Raw genomic sequence first — 13,763 nt, 5'->3', positions numbered from 1 at the left:
GTAATGTACTTTGTATGCAGCACCTGTCTCACAGAGAGGACCAAGAATCTATTAATACTCAAATGGTAGAGGCCTCTCTGTGTTTCAGAAAAGACTAACTGAAGTCTTAGTCCATTCTCCAGCAGGGTGGTTATGATTTAATCATCTGTTGTCAACAGTATATGGATGTGGTACAGCACCTGAGTTGTATCCATAGTCTTCCAAATTCTTCTGTTTTCTCTCTTCCACAGCAATGGATTCTGAGATATCACTTGATTATTCAATCAGCATATGTTTTAGCCAGCTTCTTTTCCTTTTCCTTTCACAATTTTGTGTCAGTGACACCCAAGAGAAGCCCAAGTCACAAATTCAGGCCCTGAACCAAAATTTTCTTACAGTTTGGGAATGTTCAGTTTCAGGGTGGCAATTTCAGCTTATTTCTCATCAAGCTATAAATACCATACCCACATGTGAGATATTTTCTGCATACATGTCTGCATGAGGGAAAATTAAAGTCCTAGGCCAGTGTTTTTCAATACCAAATTCAGAGAACTCTTCTCTCATGGCACCACAACCCCAAATACTTTGTTTTTCAAGTCTTGGGAAGCTTTCAATAATTCTGGCAGAGGCAGAGATCTACACAATCTTGCTTTCTACCTCCTTCCTGGGAGTGGAAGAGCTCCACTCTTTTCCCCTTCCTTACATCCAACTTGGTGAAGAAGCAGGTCGGCTCCATGCAGTTCTTTCTCTTTCACAGACGCACAGCCAAAGGGGTTCTCTCTGCTCCCACTTGTCTTAATGCACTTGTGTTGAGCAGGTTACACTGTGGCACTCTAGCTATGAGGGAAAGTGTGCAAAGCACCAATCTAGGACTTGACACCACTTTGCCAGCAACCATACAGAACGCTGCTATGACTCTCTTTGGGGCTTTGATCTACAGATTAGAACCTTTGCTGTAATCAAAAAGAAATAGCATAGGTCTTCAATGCTGAAGGCACAAAATAGGAGCCATGCCAGACAGTTATCAAGACAATCAGCTACAGTGACATTTCAAAGCGTCTCCTTGCTTCAAGGTGTGTATGTGAGCAGAATATTCTAATGACTTTGTTACACAGGAATGAAAGATTATAGCTTTTTTCGGGCCTCGAAACTGATGAAAAAAGGGGGAAGCCATTTCACACCGCTTAAAAAATGGCTCTTCAAATTATCAGATTTTCCCTTCAATGGAACACAATTCCTTCAATTACCACACCTCTTCTCCTATATATTCTTTCAAGAAGCAAGGATCTCTCCCTAACATCCTATGCAATGTTCATGTTGAATGGGAGGAAACAGAATTTCCTTGTTTTTAGTGAAGCTCATTTACCACAGGATAATGGAACTGAATTTGGCAAAGGGTGCATGGGGTTGATTGTTTTAAAACCAAGCAAGGATACCATTATGAGAGCTGGGCTAATTTTTTCCCACAAATAGTTTATTCCCCTTAAAATGCAGTTTTGGTTGACCCAAAACTCTTTGTAAATTTGTGCGGGTTTTTTTTTCTAACCAAAAACAAAACTTTATTTCAATTTTTCAGAATTGCCAGCAAACCAAAAAACCCATTATTCAGCCAGCTCTAACCCTTAGATAACTCCCCACCAGGACTTTGAGCTCTGCTACCACCTGCTCTCTCTCATATTACTCATTAAACACTGCTCCTTAACTAAAATAAACTACTGACTCTGTCAGATATGCTGATTACAGGTTCGCTCAGATTTACAGCATTTATTGTGACAAAACAAAATATGTTTTCTTAAGACATTTTCAATGTTTATGATCAAATGGAATCTAAGTAAGCAAGGGTAAGATATCACATTATTTTGGAAAAAGTTGTACAATAATCTCTAGAACATGCAAAGTTCAAACAATATTTTAAATAGTTTTCTCCTGTCAAAATGCATCTTGTCTCTCATTCAGTTTCTCTAAGATGTAAATATCTATTGAATCAATGAAAAATATATTTAACCTGGTTTTAAAAAGAGACATTTCCAGAAATTGTTGGCAATAATAGTAAAATTATATGCAAGACACAAAAATATTAGGATCTATCATGCTTGCTCTTTGATACTTTCTTTTCCAAAATTATACTTCATTTACATATCTTTATTTCAATGTAGTAAATGTTGCATAATCTCAAATCTTTGAGCAGTCAGACAGTGATTAAAAAACTGATTGTTACTAAGAAAACAGGCAACCTTTCTGTATGGTGTATGCAATTAATTTTAAACATTATTTGCTATTAAAGTGCTATTATAAGCAAAATGAAATGAAGTTAGTGTCTACTGTAAGCAAGTGACATTTTAATAATATTCAAATAATTTGTTTTGGCAAATAGTTTTAAACCTACATATGTTCATGTATCCACTCGAAACTAATCCAATATAAATAATGTTCGTTTCCAATAATTCCATGATTAAAAGGCACATACTAATGTCCCAGCAGTTTGTTCAAGTGAGCTTTTTCATGTAAAAGTTTAATTGTGCTTTTAAATAGTTACTGATTCAGTATGACCCTGAAAGTGACATCTGTGCATGTCTTTAATATTTTTTCCCAAATGGATCTCTCATTCTCCAGGGGGTTCATTTTGCTAAGATTAACACTATATATATATATATAGCTATGCATATTGATTTCTATAGCTCTACATAGATATACATATAGTTATACATACACATGAAAAGAAGTCTTTCGTAACAGCAGCTGAAAAGTGCAGTTTATACTTTTTGAGTTGGCTTTGTAGTAATGAAGTTTTTAAGAATAGTCAACGCAGTATTCACAAATGAATTGCCTTAGAAATTATGAGATCCAACAGTGTTATTTGTTGTATTGCATGTGTCCTGTGTTACTCTGTTTTCTCACTGGCTGTTTCAAGCTCATTTCACTTCCAGAAGAGATGATTGGCAGATTATTTTCCATGTGGTAGCGAATAAGATGACCCACACTATCAAACACGTGGTCTTTGGTTCTCACCTTGTAAGGAAGAAAAAAATTGTTTATTTTCAATTAAAAATTATAACAGACCTGAACCCACTCCTTTGAAGTCAACAGGAATTAAAAATACTAAATTCAGGGGGAGCAGGATCAATAAGACGGGTTGCAGCAACACACACTTTAACAGAACAAATAGTTAAAATGTTGTTCTGCTATCTGTATCTCTGTCAACTGGTTTTCCTCATGCCTGTGTGCCAGCCAGAATAACACCTGTGATAGCCTGTCTTGTGTTGGTTACATATCCGGGTGCCATCATACCCATTGTACAGGCAACGAAGCACAGAGAAAGGGGAAGTTGATGGAATGTGTGCACTGGATGGAATGGATGAACTGGGCGCAGGGGAACACAGCTGTGAGAGTGGAGCAAAGCCACAATTTCTTCTCCTGAGAGGTATCTCCCCTTGGTCCCTCTAGCAAGTGCTTTCTGCTTCACTCCCGTAAGAAAAGTCACTCAGGGAAGCTCCTCAAGCACCTGTACAGAAGTCCTAGAAAGTTATATTTCAGGTAATACAACTACTCTTTCCATTACCTTTTCTGCATCTGGAAATACTTTCCTGGTCAATTTTATTGTTGGATGCTATCAGCATTTGATTTTTAAAACTGCTGTTTAATAGCAACATTTAATACTCAAAGAATATGATAATTATACATCCATGTGAGACAGCTAATTACAATAATGACCACACTCTTAAGAGTCTTTGGGGGTGAAGTCCAACCCCACTGAAGTCATTGGCAAGACTCCTGTTAATGTCAACAGTACCCAGGATTTCATCCTTGGCAGATAAATATGCACTTTGTCTTTGAAACGTTGGAGCAAGCCAGTACCTTTTTATGAGATACTTTCAATACATGGATTATTCATACCTTGCCTTCAGGATCCACCAAAAGTAAGTGCTTTGCTTGTCCTCCTTGCAATCCACTCAATACATATTGTCCAGGTGATGTTGCACTCTCTCGCACCAAAAAATCTCCATCATTGATCAAGAGGGTCTCTGCTGCTTTCCTATTTAATTTGCCATGGTAACAATCTTCTTTCCTTAACTGTTGCTTTATTTGTGGCAGAACACATACACTATCCATATTGGTTGTGGCACGCTGCTGAACGGCTTCTGGCAATTCTAAAATTACATGAAAGGAAATATGCTGGACCCTTCACCCAAAATTTCAGCATAAAAGGAAGAGATAGTACATTTTTCATACCACCGAAACACTTAGTGTGTCAAATGATTCAGATTTGAAGCTGTACTCTGAACCAGTCTTCCAGATAGTAATAATATTTAACATTTAAAAAGTATTATGCACACAGTAATATTCACAGCACCCTAGCAAGTTAAATAAAAATTATCACCCCCACTTTACAGATGTAGAAACTACCGGAAAGTGTGAGATCCATTAAATGGTTAGTTAGCTCTCATGTTGCTAGGTAACAGGAACTGGGATTAGCCATTAAAAAGTTTGTTCTGATATTGTAGTGTTTTGGTTTGGTGTTGCAATGGTTGAGTGGGGTGGGTTTCTCTGGGAAAGAATCATAAAGTCTGGAACCTTAGATGAGATTCTATCTTACAATTGCATATCTGAATATAGAATGAACTACACAAAATTATGAGGGTCAAAATAATTCTGAAAAGATGCGTGAGTTGTAAAACATTCTGTTTTATACCAAATCTACAGACAAAATGCTCTGTTTGTTTGCAGGGTTAATTTCACCTATTGTATTACTACAAATGAAATTACTCATGAAAAATCACATACAGAACACAATCTGATTATTTGTGATCTGATAGATATTTTGTTAAAAAATTCAGATCTCCCCTGCAAAACAAGTTTGTTTTTTAGCCACATTATTTAAAGATCTAATTTTTCATTCTGCTTTAACTGACACTGAAGAGAATGTCACATCTAATTGTGAGGGTCATGCTGAATGACTCCAGCCATGTACAGGAATGTAAGACAACATGAATGATGCAGCCAGAAAGGAAGCATTTACAGCATGATGTATCTGCTATGCAAAACCGAAAAGTTACCAAGCACAATAACAATATGGGTGGGTTGAGATAGCCAGTCAGGCCACAAATGACTCCTAGGCAAAATTTCTCTTAGGAAACTGACTGGTACCACTGTTTCAATGCAGTTTTCTTGCAGGGCCTCCTCTGGCCTCTTTAAAGTGGGATTTCCGAGTACAGAGGGGACCCACAGAAAAGTCTGCATAGACAGAGGGTGCCCCTAATGCAGGCCTCCCCAGTCTCCATCCCCTTCTCTTCATGTAGGTTCCACGCCAACCCCTAAAGTGATACCAGAAAGGAGAAGATTAAAAAAAGCAGCAAAGTTTTAGCAGTCAGGGTAATTGACCATTAGAACAACTTACCTATGGATGTGATGGATTCTCCATCACTTGAAATTTTTTAAACAAAACTGGATGTCTTTCTAAAAGATCTGCTACAGTTCAAACCAAAGTTATGGGCTTGATGTAGCAATTCCGGGTAAAGTTCTATGAGCTGGTTTATGCAGGACATCAGACTAGATGATCATAATGGTCCCTTATGATCTTAAAATCTATGAAGTTTCAGCAGAGGCTGCTGACTCCATTTTCATCTTAAAATGGGTAAGATCTATGTGCAGAAGACAGTCCCACATCTTGGGGACATGATATGGTCCTACATTTTCAAAGCTGCTTGCAGGGACTGCCAATCATTCCCTTTGAAGGATATAACCCTCTGCATTTTGTTGCCATTGATCGACTTCAGAATACAGAAGTTGGATCCACTCACGGCTTGTCAGTATTTAATTAGTATATAATTTAATTAGTATATAATCTTTGGAGCTTCTTATCGTGAATTTAACAGCCAAAAGGGATGCCTAGCGCAGTTTCAAGTATTTTTTCCCCTCCCAAATTATTATGGAGAAAACAGATTCCCTCCCCATGCATTCAGATGACAAGACCCTCATTTCAAGGCTTAGGAAAAAAGTGTCATTAAAATATGAACCTACTCTCATGACACAGCGGGCTCCCATAGATCTGGGCTGATGAAAGGCCTCTAGCTGTATAGGCTGTAGTTTGCAAGGGCTGAGTGTTGATATAACAAGGGTCATCAAAAAGATCCATTTTGCAAGCAGGTTTCAGCAAGGACACGTCTTTTTTTGCCTTCCGTGATCTTTCACCACAGTTACCTGCAATTAATGGCAATATACATTGTATCTTCTTTTTTTACCAAGCTAAAAGGATGAAGGAGGCAGAAGAGCTATTAAAACTAGTAATGAACAATGTTAGCACAAGAACTAATGGGTATACATTTAGGCTGTAAATTAGAAGGAGTGACGTTCTGGAACAGCCTCCCTATTGGAGTAGTGGGGGCAAACAACTTAACCAGTTTTAAGATGAGTTTGATAAATTTGTTAATAGGATGACTGGACTTGATGACTCAGGAGATCCCTTTCAATCCTGTGTATGTCATTATGGAGACACACTGCACATCCTCAGTTTTCTGTTGCAAAATCCTTATCCCTCCCTGGAGCATTTTGGGAAGGGGAGGGATTTCTTCCTTGCCCTGCCCCTGAAGAGTTGGAAGTGTGGAGCTGATTGGTGCTTTGTAGCTCTGCCTGACGAGCCAACAGTCCTAATTCAGGAGAGGATTAACAGGGGTTGGATTAACTGGAGAGGATTAACTGGGGTTGGTCCTGCTTTGAGCTGGGGGTTGGACTAGATGACCTCCTGAGGTCCCTTCCAACTCTAATATTCTATGATTCTATGAACAGCTGGGTATTAAGTGAATGCTATTCATCTAGCCAAACAGTGACCATATTTGGGCTATTTATCACATGTATTATTTGATTTATTCATCCTTCATATGCAGAAATTAGTTGCTTCTCTTTTAAACATGCCAAATGCAGAAATACTGCAAATAAAGAAATCTCCCACCACTCTGTGGGCAGTTTAATACAATTCCCTCAGCAGGGCCGATGGTCTTTTTAAAAGAGCCTCCCTGTAGGAGGAAAGGGATGGAACCAAAGAAATGTGTCCAGCATCAATGGTGCCAAGTGAAGTCCTAAAAAGGAAATTAAGCCTACTGATACATTGGGATATCAGCAAGCAAGTTTCCCCAATGTGAAGATGACCTGGAGCACATTACCAGCTGTATGAAGGGAAACAGGGGAAAGCTCAGGTGAAGAAACAGATTTAAGGTTAAATTTGAGACTAGGAACCTTTAACACTGGAATCAAGACCACAAACATGCTCCCCCTGGCAATGTCCCAGGGATGCTGACAGTTCTGATCCCATAATGCGTTTGTATAGTTTGTATGAGTAGTGTCAGAGCGAGTTAAGCAGGGGAGCATCTTTTTTCCTTGCAGGCGATGAAAAGAAATAAAGTAACAGAGGGCTACTGTATGGTGTCACGACAAGTAAAACTGGTAAGTCTGCCAGCAGGCATAAAAATGGATTAGCACCCCTTTGAAAAGTTGTAAGGCTTTTTTGTCTGCCCCTCAGCTGGGGAATTAGTCATGACCTAACAAGCAGAACACTTTTCATTATTATATCAAAAGTCTCGGCACTGCCAGACAGTCTGGCTCAGTTAAAATCTAGATATGCATGGGAGGGAAGACATCACACATACCCACGGATTTATTTTCTTCTGGACAGTTTTCATAGATGTTCATGCATTTTGGGCTGCCAGTCTGAAAGAATCACACAATTTACTCTCGTAATTGTCAATTGTTAATAAACTTCAGATATCTTTACAATATATACAGTGCACTCCAGTGACCCCTGGACACCCATTTCCCCACCCCCTCAAACAATAGGCACTGCGGATGCTCTGTTTCCCATTGGCTATTCCAGTGATGCACGCCCCAATCCCCATGAAGAGTCTAAACTCCACGGCAGTCACTGAAAGGCTTAGAAAATATGAGTACATGGCCAGTCTCTGACAGGTCAAGGGAGAGAAGCTTGGTTCTCTGTTTGCATTTGATGCCATGTTTGTAGCATGTTATGGAAATGACCAGAAACAATTTTAACATATTGCCTAGTAAAGCATTAATGCTCACCACACTGGGAACACTAACCTTTTCTCCTCTAATGAATAACCCCTTGTTTTGATTTTATGCCTAAGGATTTTTTCATGAAGACAGAATCTTGGTTTCCAAGCAGCAGCTCTGCTTCTGGGACCAGTTCCTCACCTGAAGTCACAACCCACTGTTTGTAATATCACAATTAGTTGCTAGGGAGATTACTATGATGTTACAAACAGGAATCTGATGTTATCAGCTGAGGAACATGAGGCAGGATCAAATTACCTCCTAGGCAATGAAGATCCTGTTTTCATGCAAACATTTCTTGCAATAAAAACAGGAAAAGAGAATACAGACAACATGGAATGGAAGCCAAATGGTCACACACTGTTGTCTGAACAGCATTAAAGAATGTTCAAGATTGAAAGGAAGTACTGAGAAAACACCTGGGTTGGATACTGGTGGGAATACAGTAGTTAGATCTCCTTGGATTCTATTGTCCCTCCTCAATAAGCCTCTGTTGCAGGGCCACAAGCATAACTGAGACATCCTCTTCCAGTCCCAGTCCTGGAGTTCTTTGAACACAGACTCAGAGTTCTGCAGGCAGAGCCAGCTGATGGTACCCACTTCCCTGTGCTTGGGAATGCTGACCAAAACACTCTACAATCAGGGGAACTATCCCAGGTAAGCTCTGAAGTCTGCTGGTTTCAGTCCCTGGTTTTCTGAGTCTTGACTATCCTTAGGTTCAGGGTTTGGTCCCAGCGACCTTTGGATAATTTGAAATCACACTGTATCTTGAAACACACTAAAAGAAACTAACTGAAAACTTCATCTCGTACATGCAGAATATAGTGCAGAGTGACAGTGTGATCTGACCATAGGACTGGGAGCTGGCAAGTCCTGAGGTTTGGCAGGTGTGTGGTCTTGGACAATAGATTTAAATCTATGTCTCAGTTTGTCCCCATCTCAGCAAAAGAGATGATACTTGCTTTCCCAGAGGCATTGTAAGGATGAATCAGTTAATATTGATAAACTGCTTAGAGATTCAAATACGTGCTAAGGGTTATTAAAACTGGCCTAAAAACCCCTTTCCAAGCCAAGGAGGATTTGGTTGCGATTGTGTTCATATGCTCGCCACCACAGTAACACATGTTATTATCCTTTCCCCAGAACAGGCAGCAAATAGTAATACCAGAAACAGACATGCTTACCAAACAGTATTGCTTTTCACATTGTATGGGACAGTTTGCCCTTTGGTCTGTTTGCACTTTCATTCGCATGTCTAATAGTCCACCTGTAGGAGGCTCTTTCCCTGGAATTTCATTGTAATATTCATGATCCTCCCTCTCCTGTATATTCCAAGCTGATCCATCAAGATTCATCACTTCACTGAAAAATGAATCACCAAATGAAATGACCCATGTAATCAAATGATTCTCAGGGTAAATAAATCCCATGTATCTATACAAAATGGACGACGTAGTCATACAAATGGCATTTGTACATACAAATGGCATTGTTCCCAATATGAAAAGCTGTCTGATTGAATCTTTTCACTCAGCTACTTCTTTATTTTTCTAGCTATTATGATTTGTTTTGAAAGTGGAATCACCCATAATTCAGTTGGCAGGATGGCGCAGACACTTCCTGAACACTGGGAAGGTCTGCATTTTCATAGCCATGATAATGATACAAGAGCAACTTTTTGAAATGTTTTACCCTCAGAGGAGACACGGTTCATTAATGCATTCACGGTATAGACTCAGCCCAGTTCCTTTTGCCTCTTATCTTGTCTGTATAAATCTAGTGTGTGGGACCTATAAAGGAAAATTAAAACCTCATGTGGCATTTGGGCAGCAGTTAGATAGACCAGGAATTGCTTCAGAAAAATCAAATCTCACAGTGGCCCGTGCTGCCTGGGCAGCCCTTACTACTGTCAGGTTCCAGCTTTTGGCCTGGCCAAGGGCGGGACCTTGTGGGGAAAAGGCAGAGCAGGGGGTGGGACCTCATGGTAAGGCAAGGGCTAAGGCCTACCTCAGCCCCCTCCACTGGGAAGAGGCTGGCACCACTCCTGAGCTTCGGGCAGTTGCGAAGCGGTGCTTCAGGGAATCTGGAACAAATGCTGTCCCACAGTCATTCAGCCCAGGAACGGGACTTGTAATGTACATTTCGGGACTCTCCCACTCAGTTGGGACGGGTAGTCACCCTAACATGTAGACAAGCCCTAAAAGGCATCATCGATGGTGTACAACATTTTCCTGTATGTCTTGAATCAAGTGATAGTGGCTTCAGCGTTCAGCTGATACATTGCGAAAGCACTAGGTGTTTCCTGCACTATGCCTTTCCTCCAGAAATAACAATGCATTTGGAATCTTACTTCTCTATTTAACAAGAAGATAATTGGGTAAAAGGCCACAAGCAGGAAAGAGATAAAGTTCAAGTACTTGATTATGTGATACACAGCTCAAGTATTTAATTATGTGATTCACAGTAGTTTGGAAATGGGTGACTCATTCAAACAGCACTATCGGAGGGAAGTCTTCTGTCTGGAGACTGGCTGAGGACTGAACTAAATAATCTAATAAACTGTTTCCATTTCTAATTTCTGTGATTTACGTATGATGTAACCTAGCATGATTACACAGGGAAGATCATCTTTATACTTATTGTCCCCAGAGGTAACAGGTTACTATTAGAATATGGTCAGAGAGAAATACTCTATATAATTAATGAAAAATATGATGAAGGTGGTGGTGGTGTTATTATTATGAGTTGGGTCAAACCTCACGGAAGCTGTGGGTGTACAAGCTGCCTTTCATTCAGGATAATTGTAAAAAATAATGGAGCACCTTTATGGAACAGACAGCTGAAAGAATAGGGACCTCTACCCAGGCCAAAGCCACGTGCAAGGCTGGAGTAGGAGTTAGCCTTGTGTCAAGGGGAGCTCTGCTGTGATCTAATAAACTTGGCTGGGGGATTGATTGTACCAGAGCGGTATGTCTGAGTGCATGGGAAATAAGCAATGGAAAACACAACAGAGAGACACAGAGAAAGAGCAGAAAGCCAAGGAGGCAGCAGAACAAGCACTGGGAGTGCGGCCCTGAGAAAAAGTCCAGAGAGAGAGGTTATTAGGCAGAGTACTCGCTGAAAAAGGCTTGGAACTGCGAGCAAAGAAACTATCTCCCGTTTGAGGCCTTCTGTGTTCAGGGATACAGGACTTTGTACAGTCTTTGTAAATAAACAGGACTACCTCAGAGAAACACCTGGCTCCATCATCAGTTTGTCTTCATGATTGAAACAACTCACAAGACCACAAATTGCGTCTAGCAGCCCAAATGAAAAAGGGGTAACATTATTTAACATTTCTTTTGGAGTAGCACCTAAAAGCTATAACCAGGTTGGGTCTCATTGTGCAAGATACTGACTGTACAAAGACATAATCAAAGTCAGTCCTTGCCCCAAGTGGGCAATGTAACAAATGTGTGCAATTCTCAGCCATTCACTAACAGTGGACCACAATTTGCCACCTGCCTAGTTGCTACCTGCTTGCAGTGTTCATAATGTGTTGAAACAGAGGTGAGTTTTGAATAGGAGCTGACAGAGGATAGCGTGGCGGCTTTGCAGATTCAGACTGGGAGCTTTTCCCACTCATGACGGGCGGCGTGGGAGAAAGCATGTAAGTGCTCGTCAGAGAAGCAGGTGATTGAAGCTGACTTCACTGGTGGAGTAAAAAGTGTGAGTCAACCTTTCAATAAGATAATAGGTTGGAGAGGAGGACAGGGGGCTAAACTGTGGAGGGCTTTGAAAGTAAGGACAAGAAGTTTGTGTCTGATGCAATGGAGAAGGGGGAGCCAATGGAGAGACTTAAAGATCGGGGATCCAAAAAAGTCAGAGCAATAAGCCAAGATGATCATCCTCACAGCCTTGTTTTAATAGACTTTAGGAAGATGAGGTTGCAGGCACCAAAGCCAGACAGGAGGAAATTAGAGCAGTCAAAGCATGAGATGATCAGGGCTCGGACCAGAGTCTTGACAGCATGGAGAGAGAGAACAGGTTCGATCCTGGAGCTGCTGTACAGAAAGAAGCAGCAAAGTAATTGGGGGTCGAAGCAGAAGACTGAGCCAAAGATAAAGCCAGGATGACAGGCTTGAGCAACAAGGAGGATGGTGGTGTTGCTTACCGAGATAGGGAAAGGGGGAGGGTTTTGAGGGGAAGATCAGGCATTCAGGTTTTGGCCATGTTTGGTTTCAGTTGAGGAGTGGACATCTGCAAGGAGATGTCCGAAAGATAGGCTGAGATTTTACATGCCCCTATGATTCCTCTGCTGTGCTGGCCAGTGCATATAGACGGGTAGAACTAAGTCTCTGCCAATTCCCCATCTACTCCCTGCCCAGCTGCTGTGGGGAATGAACTCCTGTGTGCCCATACCCAAAGTCTGCACAGCCCTTTGAGAAGCATTCTTACTTGCCCTTACTCCCATGGGCAGGCAAGTAGTCCAATTAATAATCTATTTTTAGTAATGTAGCTAAATGCAGAGCTCCAGACAGACCCTTCACATATTCAAATTCCAGGTTGCATTTATGTTTAGTTCAGTATGTCAGGCTGCTCTAAAGTTATGCCAGGTAGAATTTGGGCCCCCAACAGGGCCAGGATCAGGAGAGCAGAAAGCTGGCTAAGAGTTACCTTTTTTCCTACCATCCTGTCTCCAGAGCTGCATTGAACATTAATTTGGCACAGCTGAGGTTGGAACTCAGCGTATGCACAATATCTATAGAGTAGAACTTGCTCATTTCACTTACTCTGCCCTTATTTGGTCATGTTCACTCAGTTCACATGCATCATTTAAAATAAGGCTATTTGGGGAAGGGAGAATAAGGCTGAATTCAGCTTTCAGTTACCCTGTACAAATGGGAATGCATTAGAAGAAGCAGAAATTGGCACTTTATATATTTTGTGTACAGGGTTTTTGGTTTGTTTTTTCAAAATAAAGTTAGTGCGTGTCCAAAAGAACGCCATGCACAACACATCTTGTTTATGGGTCATTCCCTACAGCAATATTCATCCTTAAAACTGCAAACAGTAGAAGAGCAATATTTGGGTTACTAGAAAACACCATACTGACCTTTCATTGGAAGTAATCAGAGTAGAAGGATTCTTCAAGTATTGCTTGAATCGGAGCTCAAAAGCCTGCCCTATCGTATTTATTACATCCTGAGCCATTCCGTTGGGACATTCCAATATATGGCATGCTACAAAGTGATGCAAAAATGTTTTAAACACACTATTATGTATTATTTGTATGATCATAGCACCAAGGAGCCCTAGTCATGGATGAGAACCCCACTGTGCTTGGCTCTGTATAAATACTGAACAAAGAGACACTTATATAAAACATGTTCACTTAGCTTATAAGAAAATATTCAGAGAATACTCTTATATCAATAAATCTGGAGAGGAAATATAGAGGAAATATTTAAATAATTTGATGAGATCATGCTGATTTTGCTTTTGAGATGTGTTTTAATTTTAATATAAATCTACAACTTTAAAAAAGACTCTAAATCTGTGGTTATGTTTTCTACTCTTCTCTTTTTCTTGTATCTTCTCTTGTCTCTCTTCCTCTGATAGTTACTGCTATGCATTAAGAGCTAGATTTTTCTAAAATAATTCAGGTTTCATTTAAACCAAAAGTCCAAAGTAAGTGGCCAGATTTGCTGAAGACTTCAGCATATTGGATGTATACTGGGCAC

The 13,763-nt window shown here is 40.4% G+C and overlaps 1 protein-coding gene across 1 annotated transcript in view; it reads right to left on the bottom strand.

Moving 5' to 3' along the window:
* Window positions 1-2,429: 2,429 nt before the first annotated feature.
* Window positions 2,430-13,763, bottom strand: part of SHC4 (SHC adaptor protein 4) — a 46,789-nt gene continuing 35,455 nt past the window's right edge. The window contains exons 7-12 of the mRNA XM_067556124.1: window positions 13,136-13,262; window positions 9,225-9,402; window positions 7,620-7,680; window positions 5,998-6,177; window positions 3,874-4,127; window positions 2,430-2,988 (exon numbers count right to left, since the gene is read on the bottom strand). Of these exons, the coding sequence (XP_067412225.1) occupies window positions 2,833-2,988; window positions 3,874-4,127; window positions 5,998-6,177; window positions 7,620-7,680; window positions 9,225-9,402; window positions 13,136-13,262 (956 nt within the window). The 3' untranslated portion in view covers window positions 2,430-2,832. The remainder of the gene's footprint in view (window positions 2,989-3,873; window positions 4,128-5,997; window positions 6,178-7,619; window positions 7,681-9,224; window positions 9,403-13,135; window positions 13,263-13,763) is intronic.

This window comes from Emydura macquarii, unplaced genomic scaffold, assembly GCF_026122565.2.
Source record: "Emydura macquarii macquarii isolate MOO-44397 ecotype Brisbane River unplaced genomic scaffold, CSIRO-AGI_Emac_v2 contig_1644, whole genome shotgun sequence".
Lineage (NCBI taxonomy): Eukaryota > Metazoa > Chordata > Testudines > Chelidae > Emydura > Emydura macquarii.
The sequence above is the reverse complement of the archived record's forward strand: the minus strand, read 5'-3'. Positions and strand labels throughout refer to the sequence as shown.